The sequence below is a fragment of the Acipenser ruthenus genome, chromosome 1 (genome assembly GCF_902713425.1).
Source record: "Acipenser ruthenus chromosome 1, fAciRut3.2 maternal haplotype, whole genome shotgun sequence".
Lineage (NCBI taxonomy): Eukaryota > Metazoa > Chordata > Actinopteri > Acipenseriformes > Acipenseridae > Acipenser > Acipenser ruthenus.
The window spans coordinates 4,487,100-4,508,563 of NC_081189.1; the positions used below are offsets into that span (position 1 = coordinate 4,487,100).

The 21,464-nt window shown below is 38.6% G+C and overlaps 1 protein-coding gene across 3 annotated transcripts in view; it reads right to left on the reverse strand.

Annotated features, from left to right (window-relative positions):
- Positions 1-21,464, reverse strand: part of LOC117973476 (EGF-like repeat and discoidin I-like domain-containing protein 3) — a 172,113-nt gene that overhangs the window by 105,891 nt on the left and 44,758 nt on the right. For 2 of the 3 annotated variants that reach the window (XM_059033703.1, XM_059033796.1), the window contains exons 3-4: positions 20,991-21,020; positions 9,518-9,646 (exon numbers count right to left, since the gene is read on the reverse strand). In XM_059033703.1, coding sequence (XP_058889686.1) covers positions 9,518-9,646; positions 20,991-21,020 — 159 coding nt within the window. The remainder of the gene's footprint in view (positions 1-9,517; positions 9,647-20,990; positions 21,021-21,464) is intronic. The other variant, XM_059033745.1, reaches the window with a different exon arrangement.

Consider the following 21,464-nt stretch of genomic DNA (forward strand, 5'->3'; position numbering starts at 1 on the left):
ACACCCGGATCAACAACACTGTACTTTTGTTTAACACTAAAGAACTGTATTCACCACGAGCACTAGAGCACGCACTGTGGACTGGTGTTTGTGTTTGTGTTTGTGTTACGTGTGGGTGAACTAAAAACGGGACTGTTATTATTTCGGGGCCAACCCGCAGATTACAAAGAAGCAATACATGCCACTGTATTGCTTCATTACCATTGTTATTATTTACTGTTGTTTTGCCATCAGGCCATTGGATTTAAACAACATTGCACCTGTCTGTTTATTGCTCACCTGCACCTGCTAACCACTTTGCCACAGTTTTTCCATATAGAACTCCAAAAAGAGTATAATTTCAGTGTAAGTAAATGTGTATTCTCAGAAACAAATGGTTTAATATAAACTTTACAGCAAACTTTTCTTTTTTGTACATGCATGATTTAGAGTTTTAATAATGTATTGAAAAGCATACCAAGTTGCAAAATTGCATTATAAAAACAGATTGCGGCAGCTTTCTCAATATCTGCTGTACATTATGTCACCCTGTGTTGCTTCAGCATTGTTTACGCCTGGGCGAGGTTCAACACACAGCATGATTCCCAGCATTCCTGCCTGTTTCTTATTATCCAAGCAGTCTTTGGCAATATTAGCGATATTGCTTTGAGACATAACCCTGCTATATAGTGAATCCTGTCCAATAAGAAACATTCCAGATTTGCTTGCATGCCTGGTGAATCATTATCTGTTTGTACTTGGAAGCTGTCAGGGCAGTATCAATTGTTACTAAATCGCCAATGCCATTGTGAGAGGCAGCCCAAAACACCACTGGTTCACCAACAGTCTAGCCACTGTGCGTATCAATCCTTCTGTTTCCCCTTTATAGTTTTGGTTAAACCGCACTTATTATTAGAAACATTCTGATCCATAGAGACCAACATTCATTTATTTAGACCATTCCGTTCTCTTTCATTGACAGAGATATGGTTTCCTAGCTACTACTCTTTTAAAAGAGAAAAAAATCCCAGCCAGCACATGTCTTGAATGACAAAAAGACTCAAAAAGAATAAACCCCATCAGAACCGCTCAAACCATAGCAAGAGAATGAATTGAATGTAACATATTTATCTTGTTCTATAGAAAATGTGCATTTGCACTTTCTTCAAACCCCACTAAAAGTACAAATTCAGTTTTATTTTTTATTTTTTGTGTGTAATTTATCCTATTCAGGTCCCTGCAGCCGGGGGCATTGTAGCCAGGATATAATCCTCAGCATTTATTACTCTTCTTCTGACACAAATTCTCTATGCAATCATTCATCATGTGTGCTGTCTTTCTTATTGTCACACAGCACACGGTGGCAGATTGATCTGAAAATGCTGTGTGAATCAATGCTTTAACACCGTGCCCTGCTCACCGGGTCTTCAGCGACTGGCGCCCTACAATCACAGTGATCAATCGCAAAGACGTGACACAGTCTATCTTTAAAGCATGTGTTTGTTCCCTCCAATATTGAATAGGTAATGTGCATTACTAATAAATAAGGTGTGTGCACAATGGTGTCTCCAAAACGATTTTCAATACTACGTCTGCTACACATTGACTCCGAGCTCCATTAAATCCAATTCGAATCCCCTTGATAAAAGACACACCTTATTATAACATGCGAAAGTCTAAGCTCCCACGAGGCCCTTTCAAAATGAGAGCAGAATAAACATGAACTGAGAAACATCACATTCATCATTTTCTTTTCTGTGTTATTTCCGGTTTTACTATAACTAGCTTCTTCCAATGCTTTTGTTATAAGCCAAGATACATCTTTATCTGACAAGTTGCCATATTCAGAATTGGAGGAACTCACAGTCTGCACATTATTCTGCTAAAAGGTAGTCAGGATTTAAGGAACTCTGTCAAGAGTCAACAAATGTGAAGTAAGAAAAGATTTGCAACTCCATTCCGCAGGGAAATATGCCATCAGCATTAACCCTGTAGCCCAGAGGCAGAGCTATAATGTGTCCTAAATGAATGGGCTGCAGCAGATTTCCATTTGGCTTTCTCAGAATCACAAGTAAGAACCATGGTGCAAATCTATTTCCTAAACTAAGTAGCAACCTGCAGCTAATGGAATAGTAAATGGCTTGGTTAAATGCTGCTTTTAATATCCCGTGTGTACTGTATCCATGACTCAGAGGCTTTGAACTCTTGGAATCTTACTTCAAAAAAAAGGAAAAAAAAAAGATTTTTAGCTTGTAAAAATGCTTCTTGTTCTCTAAGGCAATTACATATTCAGCGACAAACATACTGCATGTGAAAGGTACAGATGATGAAAAGGGTGTTGGGGTGTATTTGCTTATTAATAAACAACATCCAAATGGTTAAGATGGTGTGCAGAATTATTATTATTATTATTATTTATTTCTTAGCAGACGCCCTTATCCAGGGCGACTTACAATTGTTACAAGATATCACATTATACATTATTTCACATTATACAGATATCACATTATTTTACATACAATTACCCATTTATACAGTTGGGTTTTTACTGGAGCAATCTAGGTAAAGTACCTTGCTCAAGGGTACAACAGCAGTGTCTCCCACTGGGGATTGAACCCACAACCCTCCGGTCAAGAGTCCAAAGCCCTAACCACTACTCCACACTGCTGCCCTGAATAGTCGAGATAGAGTCGAGAGCTAAAGCTAGTCATCAATTTAAGCGCAGCACAGAGACCTGGACCAGGGGACAGTTTGAAATTGTGGACACACTCAGGGCAGATCCAGAGAGCGGTGTGTGCATCGAATGAGTTACCAAGCCACACTGCTGTTCTATGTTCTTAGGTGATGCTTCAACACCTGTCATTCGTCAGATCCCAAAACAATCGATACCTCAATGTTACTACTGCACTTGTGAGATGTGCTTGTTCATTTAAATCATTTCCATAAGGTATATTCAAGATCGGACAATTATCTTTTCAGGGATACCAAGATACTTAGTAAGCAAGCCTGGTGTGGATAAAATAGGCAACAAATGCTGTAACAGTTTCACAATTATTGAAAGGCCACGTATTTTTTACATGTACACACACCTGGAAAACCTTATTAAGTTGGGACAGCCTGCTTTTTTACAAGAGGGACCCAGTATATTGTGGAGCAGGTAATATAGTGTCAGCATGACAATAAGTATAACACGACAATGGCAATTGAGCTTGCAGCTTTCAAACTGAATGTGACACGTGCCGGTGTCCATGCCTGTGCCATCCAACCCGTGTGAGGCAGCTGAGTGAAGAAGATTTTATATGTTTATTTAAATGTTTTATCAAGATTTATTTTAGACAAGCTGAGTAGTGAAACATTTCAAACTCTGCATGCTAACATTCCGAGAGGCACAAGATAATAGGATATACTGGAATTTTAACAAATCCTTAACAGTTTATTTGATATTTGACTTATAATTAGCAACACTGTAACAACAAATAACAGAGCTTAGTGTAAGAATTTGCCTACAGGGTTAGAGTTATATCATGCAAACATTTTCTTACACATTAACACTAAAACCGCCACAGCAGTCACTTTGACAGTTTGAGGTTTTCAAATTTAAATTACTCTGCGTGTCTGAAAGTTATGCGGTTGTCCGTTTACGACTTTTCCTAAATACATGTATTAAATGCCTTGACGGTGTTTGAAGTGCAGGATCACGAAAATAAGGAAGTGTGACAGAGAGCGAATGAATCCGATTCAACAATCTCCTTCCCGACCTGTGAGGGCGCTGTATAACAGGAACAGTGTGTCCCCGGACTGGGTGGTTTGGCAGTTCATTCCAGGGTAGGTTGGAAGTCGGCCATCCAGAAAGGAGGCGGTGTCACAATACCTGAAGTCATCGCATTAATGCGGTAGGCGATGTGTCTAACCCTGATGATTGCCAATTCAACCACTGCTTTTTGCAACTCTAAAGTTCCTGAAAGCTTTAAGATTCACAACAAGTTTGAACAACATGTTGGAAAAAAAAATACCCTCCCTTTGGATTTCTTACCAGTGTTCAATGAGGAATGTAAACCTGAATGTGAACTCAACCAAACCTACACAAAAGAAAACAGCAATACAATTTCATTCACTGCTCAATGTTAACCAACAAAGGATGCTTATAGTGAATACTAAAATATAATACAGCATAACTGAGTCAACTTTGGACTTGAAAATATTTTGCATGCAAAAAAGGAATGTTTCTTATTGTTCCCTTTCTTTTGGAGAATTGGATAACACGTTTAAAGTCCTTGTGAGATCGCCCATACAGCGTCTATGGGATATGGTTCACAATGGTGACACTAATGTTGGACTATCTGGTAGCATTTTGAAGAATGGATAAAAACAAAAGCCCATCAAAAAAATCCTCACAGTTCAGGCTGCATCAAAAGGTATCCTGAAATCACCTGCAGTTAGTTTATATGCACACCATGTAGCCATACAGACCACAATCATAAGTGTTTAGTCACAACCCGGTACTACTCAAGTGTTTTCAAAAACAGATCCAATATATTTAGCTGCTGAACCTCCTGCTGAAGAAGCACTTTAAATGGTGTCTTTTTTTTCTTTTGAAAAAAAAGAAGACCTCCATGGAGCTGCAAATCTCTTAATTTCACCAGCCATGTCATTCTATTTCATCACAAGGGTATTTATCTACCAAGTTTAATATGGATATAATTGAAATTGAAATAAAATTCTCAGTTGCAGTAATGTACTCACATTGTGAACTTCCTTGCAGACTGTGTGGAAGCCTGCCCACAAGGGAATTGTTCACATCACCGGCACTGCGTTCCATAGCAATAATTGGCTATTTTCATATGAAATAGCACGCCAGTGTATCTATATCTGCTATTGGGATGTGGCTACCCATTACTTAAATCACAACAACAGTAGCAATCTGTTTTGTAAATAAAGTAAAAAATAAATAAAAGTAAAAGGAATTTCACATTACAAATTCAGTATTAAGTATTGCATGCAAATTTAAAACGGTGGTAACATTTGAACAGATGGGGCATTTGGAGCTTTTTCATATAAATATTAATATTTTGAATATTTATTATACAGTACATTGCTTACATCTGGTAAGGGATGAAAATAGGGACTATTGTTTTTTTGGGCCTCATTTTAAAAATGTACACTGATGGTTTGTCTCTTTCAAGCTTCACCAAGCTTTTATCATACACATTTCTGATAGCGTTTGCCTTTAATTTGATTCTTTCTGGAGTCTGCATGCAATCTGGATTTTAAACAAATATTCTGCACCTGCTTATCAAGACTGGAAAGCACATCTTTGGTTACAAGCGGGTGATGACGAATGGAGTCTGAAACACATTCTCTGTATTGTGAGAAGCACAGACACTGTACAAGACACTCCTGCTTCCACTTGACCAGTGTGTCAGGAGATATGTAATCCTGCCCCGTATCTCTGCAATTTTGTTTCTCTGATTTTGGCACAGAGCCCAGTAGATGACAGCAGTAGCATCATTCCAAAATGTTCAGACAAACAGAACCTGCACTGCCTATATACTGCTGTAGAGTGTTTACTTTTGTTCACAGTAGGAAACCATGGGAAACTATATATATATATATATATATATATATATATATATATATATATATATATATATATATATATATATATATATATATAAAGCTAATGCTTTGTATTGGCATGGATGGGTATTTCAAAATTTCACACAAATGCACGGTCAAGCTGTTGCTACTACTTTACTTGGTACTCGAAGAAGAAATGCAAATGTTTGACTGGCTGCGTGAGATAATCCCTATGACAAAAACTCAGCTGGACATCTGTCTGCTGACAATGTATTAAATTAGATAATGTACCATCTACTAGCATAGAAACAAATACAAGGACATGGTATTCTTAATCTTCAGATTTCAATAGCTGTTGTTCAGGGTGTCTGACAACTAGGCATTTAGGGTTTTGTTATGTTGTTTGGACAACAATGCATTCATTATGGGCTCAATCTGGCAAGAGCAACATGGAACACCTTTTAACTTTCACAAATCAAAGGCACTGATACAACTTTACAACATACATTACATTTATTGCATTCCCTAACTTCTTTAACTATGAGACGGGCTCCCTCAAGCTATGTCTTATTGGCAGATTCACAGACACTGTTAAATTTTAATGAAGAAAAGGCATTCAACTCAAGTTTGCTTAAACCTGATGAATTCCGTCTGACTTAATCCTATCTTTTCCATTAAACAACTGCAATTAAGGCCTGTGTTTCCCATGCAAAGTCTGTTAAGTTGTCATTTCTCATACAATTATCACATCTTCTTTATCACATAACTTAAAATGATCCAGCCACTGTAGATTTTGCTTATGAATTGCTTCAGATAAATTGCAATCTTATGTAATTGTGATGACTGAAAGAAATTGCCTACAATTATTACGTGCATTATCAAATCAGACATTCACTCCAGGAATTAATCTTTATTAATGGGAAAACAGGAACTTTGTTCTACAGTGAGGATTGTCTTTAACAAATCCAATATTCCATACAAAATGTATTTTAACATGTACTGGTAGGATCATAATCTATTTAAGGTTAGAAGGTTATTTTTTGTCAGGAGTCTGGTCTTCGTATTTCCCCACTCTGGTTTCAGAGATAGTATAACAATCAGTAGACGAGAAGAAGAAAATAGTCTTATTTCAAAGCAACTTTTACACTAAGCCAAACCCAAAGCTTTTTTAATTTAGTTGTTGCCAATTTGTTATTATTTTCTCCCCAATTTGGAGTGTCCAATTATTATTAGGCTCAGCTCACTGCTACCACCCCTGCGCTAACTCGGGAGGGCGAAGACGAACACATGCTGTCCTCAGAAGTGTGCGCCGTCAGCCGACCACTTTTTTTCACACTGCGGACTCACCATGCAGCCACCCAAGAGCTACAGCATCGGAGAACAACGCAGCTCTCGGGCAACTTACAGGCAAGCCCGCAGGCGCCCGGCCAGACTACAGTGGTCGCTGGTGCGCGGTGAGCCGAGGACACCCTGGCCGACCTAACCCTCCCTCCCCCCGGGCTGCGCTCAGCCAATTGAGTGCCACCCCCTGGAAGCGCCCGTCCTCGGTCGGCAAAGGAATAGCCTGGACTCGAACTTGCGATGTCCAGACTATAGGGCACATCCTGCACTCCACGTGGAGCGCCTTTACTGGATGCGCCACTCGAGAGCCCATAGTACAGTATTATTAAAGCAGTCACCTGATCTCAAATAAAAAATGCAACTATATTATTTTAGTTTAACTAAAACAAGGAAAGGCGGCCTTTGTTGAATTTAAAGATGTTGCAACACAGAATGGCACTTATTTCTGCTGTCACACTGGTCCCTCCTCCTTCCCCCCTGGATTGGCGCTCTACTTTTTTCATATATATTTTTGTTCTCCAAATAACAAGTAATAGCAAAATGACTTGTGTATCACTCCTACTTAAAAAAATGACCAAACTTGTCACAAATACTGGTTTGTACTATTTACTCAGCACACCCCCAATAATTATAGTTGAATTACAGTACTGAATGGCAACATATAACTAACAAGCTTGTTCTTATCATAAGTGTAGAAGGGTTGCAACTCAAACATTACGATCAGGCATTGCTGATCACTGTTTTTAAAACAGTTTTAGAAAATAAATTCAGAGCTTTGCATTCAACCTATTTAAGAAGTACAAACATGTAAAGAACAAGCCTGGAAGAGACTGTCAGAAGTGTTTTATCACAGTTCAGCCACAGGGTAATTTCTGCCTACTGGTATTTGAATATTAAATTGGTTTATAATTGTAGGTATCATAACTGTACACATGTAATTGTGCTACTTGCTGATCATTAATGCTGACACCTTTAAACATAAAAACTCTTCTGTTTAGGTTCCTACTTGCAGATGTTCAGAGAATGAACTATAAACTAACACTGAGCCGCTGACGGCATCATTTATCTTGGCTTGTTTTTGTATTACTTTGCAATCACATACTGACACAGTGACATTCCGGTCCATTATTAAGCCACATCCTCGTTTCCCACAAAGATTGCCTGCACATGTATTTTTCTTTAGATACGTACAACAACCTCCACAATGCACCTGACCGGGTTCCATCAACGTTCTGTCAAAGGAACACTCGGGTGTGGAATGTACTGTATGGAGATTTGCTTGCTTGTTTTTCATGATGCAGTATTCAGCATTTGAAACAAATTGTTTGTTTCCTTTGGAACAGGAGATAGTAAAGGAAAGGGTAGCTGAAGCAGAATTGTTGTTGTTTAAATTGTCTATATATATATATATATATATATATATATATATATATATATATATCTATTCTCCATACATACATACTGCTCTAATCTACTGTTTGTCTTTTCCTGATCAACTGGCAGTGATTTTCTGAGTTGGGCAGCTTTTCAATTACTCTGTGTAAATATACCCAGCAAACCGGATCACCTCTCAACCTGGTCTATAAGCTCAGATTCCTGCATTTAGAACATGCTAAGGTAAACTCATTTGTAGCTCCAGCTGGTAAGGTTTGACAGCTGGCTCTTTGCAACAAATAACCACATTAATTATTTATTATTCTGCATCCAGCTCAATTACATTATTTATGGAAGACTGTGACAGAGACAGAATGATTCTTGGTGATAAATCTCCCTCCCAACCTGTGAGGGCGCTGTGTAAAGGGAACAGAGTGCCCTGGACTGGATGGCTAGACAATTAATTCCCAGGGATTAGGCAGAAGTCTGCCATCTATAAAGGGGGTGGAGCTACGGTACACTAAATCATAGACCCGGAAGGGGAACAATGTGTCAGCCATTGATTGGAGGAGCGGTTGCAATCGTTAACCAAGGGGGCATGATTGACGGTATATAAGGGGATGTAGCGAGGTGATCTGTTCCTTTGTTATGGTTAACGCTGAACCGGAAGGAGAACCGTATTGTATCATGAGTGTTTTGTTTGTTTTGTCGTGTCTAAAGAATATACTTGTTTGTTGTTTAGACGGCTAACACAATCCGGAGCTGTCGCTATAGGCCAACACTACACTTGTTTCATGATTAATTGTATTTGCACCACAAGCACTACAGCACTCACTGTGGACTTGTGATCGTGTTTGTGTTAACTGTGGGGGGTTTAAATACTGGGACTATTATTTCGGGACCAACCCGTGGATTAAACAGAGCAATACGCAAACGCCGTGTATTGCCTGTTCTCATTATTGTTTACTGTTTGTCATCAGACTTTGGATTACCAAATAAACCATCATTTCACCAGTACTTTGTTGTTTGTCCTTGTCTTGAGCTCTGAATCACCCCGACACCTGTGCACTGACAACCACTTTTGCACAAAGACAAACATGGATACATGTTTTCTTTAATACTTGTAATGCATGCTATTGTGATTACATTTCAAGTGGTTGCCAAGTGAGATGTATTTTCAAGTGGCACACATTTGCAGACACCACGCTGTTTTAACATTTGATTATTTTCAGTAATGATAACTTACTGTGTTGGCAATGGATTCCATTATAGCCAAGTGGGCACTTGCAGATGTATCCTATAAATGTGTCCCCCCTGTAAGTCTCACTTATTTCACATGTCCCTCCATTGTGGCATGGGTTAGGATGACAGGGTCCTGCAAATTAAAAAAAGGAGAGGGTTAAAATAGCTCCAGAGATGTACTTAGTTACATTTTATGCATCGTGAAGACACTTCATATTAAAAATAGTGCAATGAATCTGCCTCTTTAAGAGACATCACTTTACTACTGTGTTGCAGCCTCTGAATGGTAATTACCACTCACCTCTTAGGAGGGCATTCGTTTTTGGTTTGTAAGCGAGAGAAGCACTTCATTAGCAAGTAGCTTATGTTTTCCATTTGTTTATATCTAAACATACAAATCAGTCATCTATGTGTAACAAATGTATGTTTCAGAGCTCTATCCACAGCTGGGCGCATCTCAGACATGGACTAGGTGATGCTAAGATGTATTTTTTGTATTTAACCACTGAACATATTCAGGGTTACTTGTACTGGATTTCCTTCATTGAAATGAGGCTAAACTGCTACTGTATGCAACCGATGAATAAACAAGGAACTGCTTATTTTACTTTACTGTCTAGCTTGTAGTTATTTGTACCAATTAAAAATAAAAGTGAAGACCTGAATCAGTACAAATGATCTTTGCACTAGGAACTGCTTAGAGTTGATGAGAATGTCACTCAGTATTCTAATAATCTGAAACTTCAGGGAATAGTTTAACTCCCAATGTGGCAATTACACTTGTGAGAGGAAGAATGAAATGCTCTTGTGGATCTCAGATGGTGGTCAACTTGAGAAATCCCACACTGGACAAGCTAAGCCAGGAAAGCTGTGGAGGAATTTGTAGCTCTCCACAGCTGTCCCATCTCAACCTTGTCCCTATACAGACATTTCTTCAGTTTTACATTTCAAGTTCATTGGCCCTATTTACAAAGCTTTAACTCATGAGTTTATTTAAATAGGTTGCTGCAAAGAGTTAACAATCGTCAGAACTGCTAACATGGGCTGCTAAGTGACAGCATCATTACAATTTTAGTGATGTGAGAGAAAGCGTTGCAACATTACTCCCACAACTGTAGGTAAAAACTGTATATAAAGTGAAGTTGTATAAAGACATGAGACATGCAATGCGGCATGCAGCCAATTAATAATGATGTGAGAACATCTTTGTTTATGCTTTAAGGGGAAGTTAAGAGATTCAGCTGCTGTACGTTATTAGTATAAATGATTGATGTTGGCAGTACCTGAACAATATAAACTCCGACAATACTACTCGCAATGGTGACACAACAGGTTTTGTTCTGTTAACACAGAAACATGAGCCCACTTTAATGACTAAACATAACAAATCTATAGGTGCCGTCTAATCTACTGGGATTAGAAAAATAAACCGTAGCAAGACTGTCAATCAAAACACAACTCAGAGCTCACAGATTGTCTACCTGGAGGCTGGAAGCAGAGCGAACGCTCTGGCAGTAGGTCAGTGTTGTAAAGGTCATGTGATTGCTCTGATGGCAGATACTAACAACGGATGGTAAAAATTCAGTATTTAAAAAAAAAAAAAAAAGTGCATGGTTTTAGGATATTCATTTGTGAAGTGTGTTCATGAAAGTAGTTTTTTGCTTATGAGTTGTATTAAATGAATTTGTGGTATTGGCTAAGAGATGCACAGTGTTAGGGTTAGCGTGGAGGCTCAAAGCATAGCACAAAGAATTACGGGTGAGCTCACTGAAAATCTATCATTCTTATATATTGCCAATCCCCCTGTTGTACTTTGCAATAACATTTGCAAATTATCTGCATTGACGTGGCAGTTTTATCTGCACCAGACTTGCACACCTCAAACGCTGAACATTCCTGGTGCAATTATTGGGTTACTGATGTTTCGGAATTATTTTAAAGTTGACAAATTATAAAAAAATATCAGTCAATCTTTATTTAATATAGCGCCTTTCACAAAAGCATTGCCTCAAAGCGCTTTACATGGCTGAAACAAAAAATACAAGCAGGAAATACAATAATCACAGTAAATGAAAATACATGAGCAGGAGAGTAAATGCATAAATAAATAAACAGAAGTAAATAAAAACAAGATCAATAAAACAATAAGAATGCAATGGAATGAAATGCATAAATAAGAAGATAAACCATATAAATAAAAACAAGATCAGCGAAACAATAAAACCATAGACGATAAAAGAAAACAATCATTTTAAGATAAAAAGATTATAAAAATGTTTGTGATTCCCTTACAGAAATGGACAAATCATTCCATGATTTAGGGGCCCTGTAACTGAAAGCTCTGCCACCAATACTAGTTTTTAAAATGTTGGGAATAGTGAGCAGCCTGGCATCCTGGGATCGGAGAGACTGCCTAGGAACATGTGGAATTAGAAGATCATTCAGGTAAGAGGGAGTCAGATCATGTAAAGCTTTGTAGGTTATGAGCAGAAGCTTTAAAATCAGCCCAAAACCGAACTGGAAGCCAAAGTAGGGCTGCCAATACCAGTGTAATATGGTCATAATATCTTGTTTTAGTTAAAATCCTGGCTGCAGCATTTTGCCGGAGAACAGGCATTTACAATAATCAATTCTAGATGTTACAAAGGTATGCATCAGTCTCTCTGCGTCTTGTAGTGAAAGAGAACGTCTTATTTCGGAAATATTTCTAAGATGAAAGAAAGACGCTTTAGTTACTCTCCTAATATGAGGTTCGAAAGAAAGAACTGGGTCAAAAAGTACATCCAAGCTTCTCATTTCAGCCTTCAGTGCAAGAAGGGAAGATGTTTCCAGTAGACGCACAAATGTTGGTCTTACTTAATTGTTTTTGTTTTTAACCTAGCAACATTACCTCTGTTTTATCTGAGTTTAACAATAGGAAGTTTTTTGACATCCATAGCTTAATGTCAGCGAGGCATGTAGTCAGAATATTTACGGCAGCAGTGTCACCTGCTTTCAGAGATAGGTATAGTTGTGTGTCATCGGCATAGAAGTAAATGTTTACAACATGTCTGCGAACAATATTGCCCAAGGGTAGCATATATAAAGAAAACAAAATCTGTCCAAGAACGGAGCCCTGCGGGACACCATATGTGACTTCAGATAGAAGAGAGGACTCATTTCCAATTTAAACATATTGTGACCTATTTGAGAGATTTAAACCAAGATAGAACACTTCCAGCCAGTCCTATGAGGTTCTCAAGACCTTAATCAGAATTGAATGATCAACAGTGCCGAACACTGCACTTAAATCTAAAAGAATAAGAACTGAGGGGAGGCCCATATCTGAAGATAGTCGCACATCATTTACCACTCTTATACGGGCAGTTTCAGTATTATGACTTGGGTGAAAACCTGATTGAAATTTATCATACACTTTATGTACTGCAAGAAATGAGTTAAGCTGGTTCGCTACTACCCTCTTCAAGATTTTAGATAAGAAGGGGAGATTTGAAATAGGTCTATGTTTGTTAAAAACGTTTATGTCTAAAGTAGGTTTTTTAAGCAGGGGTTGTACCACAGAATAGTACAGTATTTTAAGAAGTATCTCCCTGCAGCAACAAAAGTTAAAACACGATCACCAAAAGCAGCATCAGTGCTTAAAATAAAAAAAAAAAAAAAAAATTAAGGTATGACACAGATTTTAATTGCAACATAGTTTAATTAACTAATAAGATGAGCATTCCTGGGAAAGCATGGTATAACAAAGCAGTAAAATGAGGGCTAAAAAAATCTAAAATACATTTTAGGGTGGCGGTATGTGATAGAGACAGAAAGGATCGATGCTGTAAATCTCCCTCCCGATTAGAAAGGGCGCTGTGTAAGGGGGAAGGTAAGCTCCCTCCTAGATCCGCCACCTCGGTGGTAGGTGGAAACCGGAAGGTGACCATATTAGGAGGGGCGCGTAGCTGCAAGTACTCAGGACGATTCCATTGCAGTCAGCTGCAGGGCAGCCCTCTATTGGAGAAACCATGGCGACGCGTTGACTGCAGGGAGGAGTTTGCTGGGTACAAAGGGGAAGCAGCTACGTCAGTTCCTCCTCTTATGCTGAGAAACTGAGCCACCAGCCGGAGCGTTGTGTTTTTTGGATTACGTGTTGTTTGTTGTGTGTTTTCAGAGGCGGAGTAGGAGCGCGGGACTGCAGCCACGGAGCCAGTTCCAGATCACAGAGCACTACCTTCCCTTCACCAACATCAGCACACCCCGTGTGGATTACAGATCACTCTCATGCACAGGACACTCGGGATTTCATTGTGGACACTTTCTGTTTGTTTTTGTATTTTTGTTTGTCAGCCAGCTGTGTTCCCCCCAATACCCTCGCAGGTAAAGGGGAGGTTTATTTTAATAAACACTGTCGTTTTTGTTGGAGAAATACTGTTTCAGGACTGTTATTTATTCACACACCACTCGCATCCGTCACATGGTATTGAGACCAGTATTCATGTTAAAAACATTAAACTAGACCCCCCGTGGTGGCATACTATTTTAACATACTTCTCTCTCCCTGAATTTACAGTGAAATGTCTTGACATCCAATAGATTTATTGTAGCTTTTTAATGCAAATAAATTCCAAATGTGTTGTTTTCCTGTTGTCTTTTGGCAATCCAAGCATAATGAATAACCTACATGGCGGCCTCAATCCATTCCACTGCCCAATAATTTACAGAGCAATACTGTCTAAAAGAGCAATGTTCATTGAAGAGCAGCGCTACTTTCATCTTCCCACAAAGATGGAAGCCCTCTCATGTTACTCTGCAAGAAGAGGTCATATGAATTACTGTACCTCTACCCATGTGATTGTTAGATTGATTGGATTTCACTCATTTGGTCTGCAAATCATGGATAGTGACCAAACAGAACACAATACATTGTATTTCCAGACATGTCCCTCACATGCAGGGAGTCCAATTTCACTCCACAGCGAGGGATGCAGTAGATGCTTGCATATCTCAATAAATCCCTGTAACAGCGTATGCCTATTGCCAATTCCAAATACATGCCAGAAGGGTTCTGTACTGATTTTCCCCCTGCAAAGCAACCGCTTACCCCATCCCTCGCCCTGCCACGACAATCTGGACAAAGCACTGATCCTGAGTTGGGATTTAAAGCTAGGATTTAAACTCCTGACCTTCCGATGTAAAATGCCAATGTACTAAATCCACCAGTGCATTAAACCATCATGTCTGTTTTCTCAAAACAGCAACTACATTAACATACTAAATCAATAACAGACATTCATGCAACTGCATAATGTGGGGGCATCGCACAAGGAAGTCATTTTGTGGCAGGTCTTTAAATGTGATAAAAAGGGCAGGGGAGAGCTGTGGTTGGATATTAAAATATTTAGACTGTTTCTGGCATTTGAAGCATTGAAGCTTGGATTCAAAGCTGCTTCGTGTCCCTTGTAGATATGCAACCACTGTGAGGAGCAAAGCCGAGAAACGTGCCCACTCTGTATGATATTCTGGAACCATTTAGTTAATAATGATCTAGCCCAGAGTATTTTGGGGAGTAATGAGAGTGTGGCAGACTTGGAGGTCTGAAGGATATACATTTCAAACTGTGTCAGCTGAGTTTTGTATTAATTCACCAGAAACCTTCAACTAGAACAAAACAGTGGTTTTGGTTTAACATTAAATAATCTCACTTAAAATGAAACATAATCATCTTCAAATCATTCCTCTACAAAAATCTCATACCATACAAAAAATAAGGGTTTTTTTCTTTTCTAGAAATCTATGACAATGCATGGGCCTGCAGTAAAACATGTATGTTAAGGACAAAACCAGGTGGTCTGGCGAGTCTAGTTTTGGTGAAACCTGTTTTTTCAACAGTTTTCACTGAATTTTGGGGCTAGCCCGGTCGAGTCTAGTTTCGTCCAACACTTCAAAATTGATGTTGGCCGAATCTGGTTCGCCCATGTCATTAATTTGGGCAAGTCTAGTTTTGTCCAAACTTTAACTGCTGGGCCAATCTAGTTTTGCCTATGCCAAAAATATAATAAAACAAAACAAAACAAAACAAAAGCCAATCTCCACTTGGAGACCTAGACTAAACACAGCTTTCCTTAACTAAAGGGTTGGGATGGCTAACTAAAGGGTTGAGATGGCTAACTAAAGGGTTGGGATGGCTAACTAAAGGGTTGGGATGGCTAAGCCGTTTTCCCAACAAAACCACTCTTGTAACTACACCGGACAGCTAAACTGTTTACCAGTCACACACATTTACTTCCGGTACAAACCTTCTTTGCTATACACACACACAATACCTTCTTTGCTATACACACACACACAATACCTTCTTTGCTATACACACACACAATACCTTCTTTGCTATACACACACACAATACCTTCTTTGCTATACACGCACACACACAATACCTTCTTTGCTATACACACAATACCTTATTTGCTATACACACAATACCTTCTTTGCTATACAAACAATACCTTATTTGCTATACACACAGCACTCCATAGCTGAACACACACAGTATTTGTTCTTGTTATCAGCTCCCTAGCAGTCCTCTCTCTCATAGAGCTCTGTGGCTGTTCCCAATTAGCACCAATTATCTCATTTGGGAACAACCACATTCTCACATGTATTTGGCAGGGATATGAATTAGCACAATCCCTGCCAACCACCATCAAAACACATAACCCCCACACTTTACTTACAGACAGGGCTCTACCCTGCCACACCACATTTAATCCTATAATGCCCATTTCTGCAGCAAATATGATATGACGTTTAGCCATTCCTCTATATTATTATTTTCAAAATCCAACCTCCCAATTCAAAGTTTTTCATATGGTGCATTGTGAGGCAGGACAGAAAAAAATTAAGTGTTTTGTACAAGTCACAGACTCTACTTGCATAAATTAAGTAGCTTCCCTTATTAAAAAAAATTGATTGGGCATTACAGGGATAACAAAAGAACTACATAAATCATACAGTTAGTTTAGCTACATTGATACATCACGCTGACTTTTTTTTTTATATTTGATAATTTTAAGAAAGCATGCATGGGTTTTATTAGACCCTGCATGGTATATTGTTGGTGGGGGTTGGAGAAAATAAAATGAGAAACACCTGCCATAGCACTGTCAACTGGATGTAGGGCAGCCAGGAGGCTACTGATCTACTGTGTACACATGATTGTCTCTTTGGTTAGACATCATCATCTAAGTCTTTTCTGTCCAAGTATGGCTCACACAGTGTGAAACATCAGTAATCTACACTGCCAAACTAAGTTCCTCAAGGTCTATCAAAATAAAGTCAATCTATTGTCTTGCTCATGGTGACTTGGAGATGAAGCTTTTAAATATTACAGGCGTGTTATGGATACCATATAACACATGAATCTATCATGTTAGCCACACCCCATTTACAAAGAAAGCGTGTGCTCCTTAGTTCAGGTGTTTCTTTTATTGTATTTTTTTATTGTACCATGTGCCATTATTAAGCAGCTCTTAATAATCTAGTATTGTTTATGTTTCCTATCATATTGTACAGATCAAACCTATTAGGATGGTTAGAACAATGTTTATGTTCTGAAGAAAGTTTTATTAATAATGATCCAAACTAGTCCAAGTGGAACAACACAGTTTTGAGAATCACACACTGCTGTTCTGTCTTATGAAGGCTTCAGAGGGGCTCTGGACTTGATTAATCATATGCAGTGAAAATACAGCAACAGGTCACTTTGAAACTCCCATGATCATGTTTTGGGTTCTCTTGTATAGATCAGCTGGACACCTGATCACATGTTTTTATACTGCAAGCTGTTATTGCTATTTCTCTCCCTGTGCATTTCTCCATTCTGTCAGATCCTGATAGACTGTGCAAGGAAACTGAACAGGTCTATATAAATAAGAGATGCTAAGGACATTGGAAATGTGATTGTGTTGCTTTAAAGATCAACCTGACATGGGCATGACATCTCAGAGTTCTGCTAACTAAGGTATTCTTTGTCTCATTTAGATTCACTTCATGTTCTTGTTTCAGTCACCACATCCAGCTGGCGTATTAATGCACCCCTGTGGCTTTCAATATGACTGTCCTTATTGATCATTGTTGAAGTCTGAACTAAGCACCTGAACTAAAAATCAGCACTTCTGAAAGAGTTTTGGAGTCGAGACATTTCCCCCCAAAAAAGTTTAAAATCCCTGTTATATCAAAGAATTAGGATATTAAACCAATCAAGCTTCACTACATGCCCTAAATCTTCGATCCCATACTGTATATTTCATGAAAGCAATACTGTACGCGTCTGATTTTTCGTTTTGATTTTTGGTTACTCAATTCAAGTTGACTTCACCCCTTTCCCATTAAAAAAAAATAAAAAACGACCTTTATATATATTGGTTAAAGCTCAGAAAAAAACAACTAGAAAACAGATAATCCTCTCATTTATCTACAATTTGCAGGAAATAAAAAGATGTGTTTTGTTTAGTGATGGTTTAGTTTTGGAGAAGGCGATTATGTATTTTCAGCAGACTACTTGGGTACACTGCACCGTGTAAAAAACAATTTCAAGAAATACAATGTAAGTGGGTGCAAGCAAGGCTGTATGTCCATGAAGAGCCCAACCGGGAGTTTACAGTAACATACGACCTGTGTTCAGCAGGTAGAAAGCAAGTGTTATAATATAAAACAAGTAATTGTTGTGTGTGTATGTTTGTGTGTCAAATGGGAAGGCGCTTAACTTTCAACAGTGAAGACATAGAGGAAAGAAAGACTGCTCTACACACTCGAAACGGCAGGCTAACCAAATGTATGTACACTAAATATTCATAACGTATTCCCATTTGTATTACATTTTTTTTCTGCAAAAGACACAGAACTTTATTATTTAGTTTTCATGAGATAGTATTTATATTACAGTTCTTAGTGCTGAAATACACAACAATATAATTCTATACTTTAAGAGAAATGTTGAGTTTATCGACAGGGCTTCAGATTGATTGACGCGTTGGTCTGAAAACAACTTGACGGCGTCAAAATATGGTGCAGGCTGATGCTTCGACGCAACGTGCTCGGTGTGAAAACACCTTAAACGAAAACAATAATTTCATAGTATATAAAAAGCGAAAGCACCGAAAAAAAGATTTACATACAACTCGAAAATAGCTAAAAATAAGCACCAAAAAGTGAAATTAATAAAAACCAAACAGAAGCCCTACTTATATGATTGTGAATATATTACCACAAGAAACTGTAGCAAAATCAATGAATTATATCCTGTTGTTGAATGGGTGATTGTATAGAGATAAATATATACATAAAGTGCCGTCACCATGGGAGACACAGCAGTTGCCTGTTGCCAGCATCTGTTCTTGTGAAATCACTGTGTCTCCTATAGTATGAGTCACATTGGTTATGTGACCCTATGTGGCAGGATGGCTTGCAGTGGTGACGTGGGCGGGCGGGTGAAACTGAACGCAATGGCATTCAGCTGGATTTTTATTAACTAAATAAACAAAACAAAAGATTTGAACAAAACAACAAAACACAAAACAAAAAGGCGTGATGGCCAAACAAACAGAAACAAGTATATTTTTAAATATAGCAATTGTTTTTCGCTCGCTCTCCCGTGTTCTCCCGTACTCTCCGCTGTACACTCAACCCCCGCAGCACGGACAGCTGCAGGTTCTTATAGTCTGGCCGAGGGGTTAACTAGCTGTTAATTATCTTATTACCCCTTGGCCACAGTCTGCACGAATTTAGTAAGGATGCGTGACTGTCAGCTCGTTAAATAATCAGTAGCTGATCAGTCACGCATCCTCACAAGGTTTTTAAATTATAAAATCAACACTAAATACGCAGCGCTTTTATCTGCGCCGCAAACAAAATTACAAATAATAATAAATAAATATATAGGGGCGGGACACTCCGCCACACCCTAATTTTAGGGACCAGGAAATCAGGCAGGCATTGCACGGTTAAGCAGCCTACAGCTCCTCCTGTGCGGTTATTTCAGAATCAAACACCTCTGAGCCTTATGAATAGTACTGGATTCAAGATTTATCAAATGTGCATACTAGCGTGTAGCCCTGTACTGTATAGTGACAAACCTCAACAAAAAGGACCAAGGAGCTATGACAATAATTTAACTTCATTATGAAACAGAATTTTAAATGGCAAAATGATTCTAAACACATTGTATGACTAGCTCCAAATTCCAAGAATTCAATGTATGACCTTGCCTCCCAGTCCAATGCCACTGCTGGTAGCTTTGTTTAATGTGATATACACTACGTCTCACACAGTAATCATGTAGAGCATGTAATCTTGAAAGAAAAAACAGCTTCAAATGTCAAGAAGAGCTACTTCCTCTTTAAAGATAGTAGTGGTTCTTGGTTCTGTTGCTCCAATAGTAAGGTATTAACATTGCTTTCTCTATATCTCTCTTTATCTGGCATTGACCTTGATGTAAGCTTGTGTAGGAAACTGGCATTAAACTTCCTCATTCCATTCAAACCATTTGGAATTGTGACCTTTCAACTCTGCTGGCCCAGCCTAATATACATATACAGAGGCTGAGTCGGTGGGATCTGTCGTTGAAAGGCAAACTCACACGATTTGAACGAAATGAGAAAGTCTCACAGTAAAGACAGATATAGAGAAATATGATAATAACTCAATATTGGATAGACAGAAACCAGAACCCCTACCCCTTTATCTACTGTAAGTCCCTGGGCTTTACAGTGCCTACTGTCCTAATACTTTACCATGATTTCACTTCATGCGTTATACTGCTTTGCTATGCTTTTACTGTGGTTCTCTTTTATAAGGGGTACCATACCTGCAGTTCTTGCTTACTTGGTGCTTGAGTTTTCAATTTAAGATTTAAAAAGAAACTGCCTGGCATTTTCCAAATAAGAACTACAGAAGCACTTTATTACAGCTTTATCTACTGCTGCGGAGCAAGGCTGTGATAATGCTTGAAGCCAGCTAGCTAGTCAGCAGATCCATCAAACACATAGTGCTGACCACTCCTTTTCAGTCCGGAATCAGATTGTACTAAACACATTATTCAATGATCGAGCTGAAACAGGATCAGATAAAAGTATAGCTCTCCACAGCCATGTTTGGCATACAACAACAATGTTCACTTATTGCAGCTGACTCTCGTACAACAGAACATGACATAAAAACAGACAGCAACATAAGATTGGTACTTTATAAGTTCTGTCTTCAAAACAACAAAAGGGTGATATTTCATGAGTTAGTACTTTTGTAATATATTACATAATCAGAGAGTTAGTGGAGGACACACAGAAGCAGACATGTGTGCAGAAAATGAAGAGTTAATATGCCACAATCAATTACAGTACATACAGGGCGATACATGCAGGGCTGTAAAAACTCAAATGACATGCATGTGCAAAATGAGGGGAGCACTGCAGTTACCAGGGGTAGTAATATCCCACCTGCTGTAGTAGGTTCCTCCCCATCTGCCGCTGTTGAATAAGAAAGACAGGTTTATTAGACATTTGTTCAGAACTATTTTAACATCCAATTGCTATGGCCCTGATTGACTAAAGCACTGCACATGTGCACAAAAACAGCAGGTCTGCAAAAGTGCTTCTTTGATTTTAGCAATCAGGGGTTTCCTTATTATGCAAATACTCTTCCAAACTATATTGCAGTAATAACCATCAAATGTTAGTAATATTTAGGAAGTAGTCTATGCGCTTCATCTACAGTTGGTTAAAAAAGGGCTACTGTACTATTCCTTAATAAAGCTTTACCGTGGCAAATCTGCGCAGTCATTTTTCAGTTTTTTCATGCTTAATCCGTGGTTATACTATAGTTTATACATAGCTTGCTATGGTTTGCCATGGTTTTTAATATGCTGCTCCATACTCCATGCTTTCACTATACTAAATTGTCTTCAGCTACCC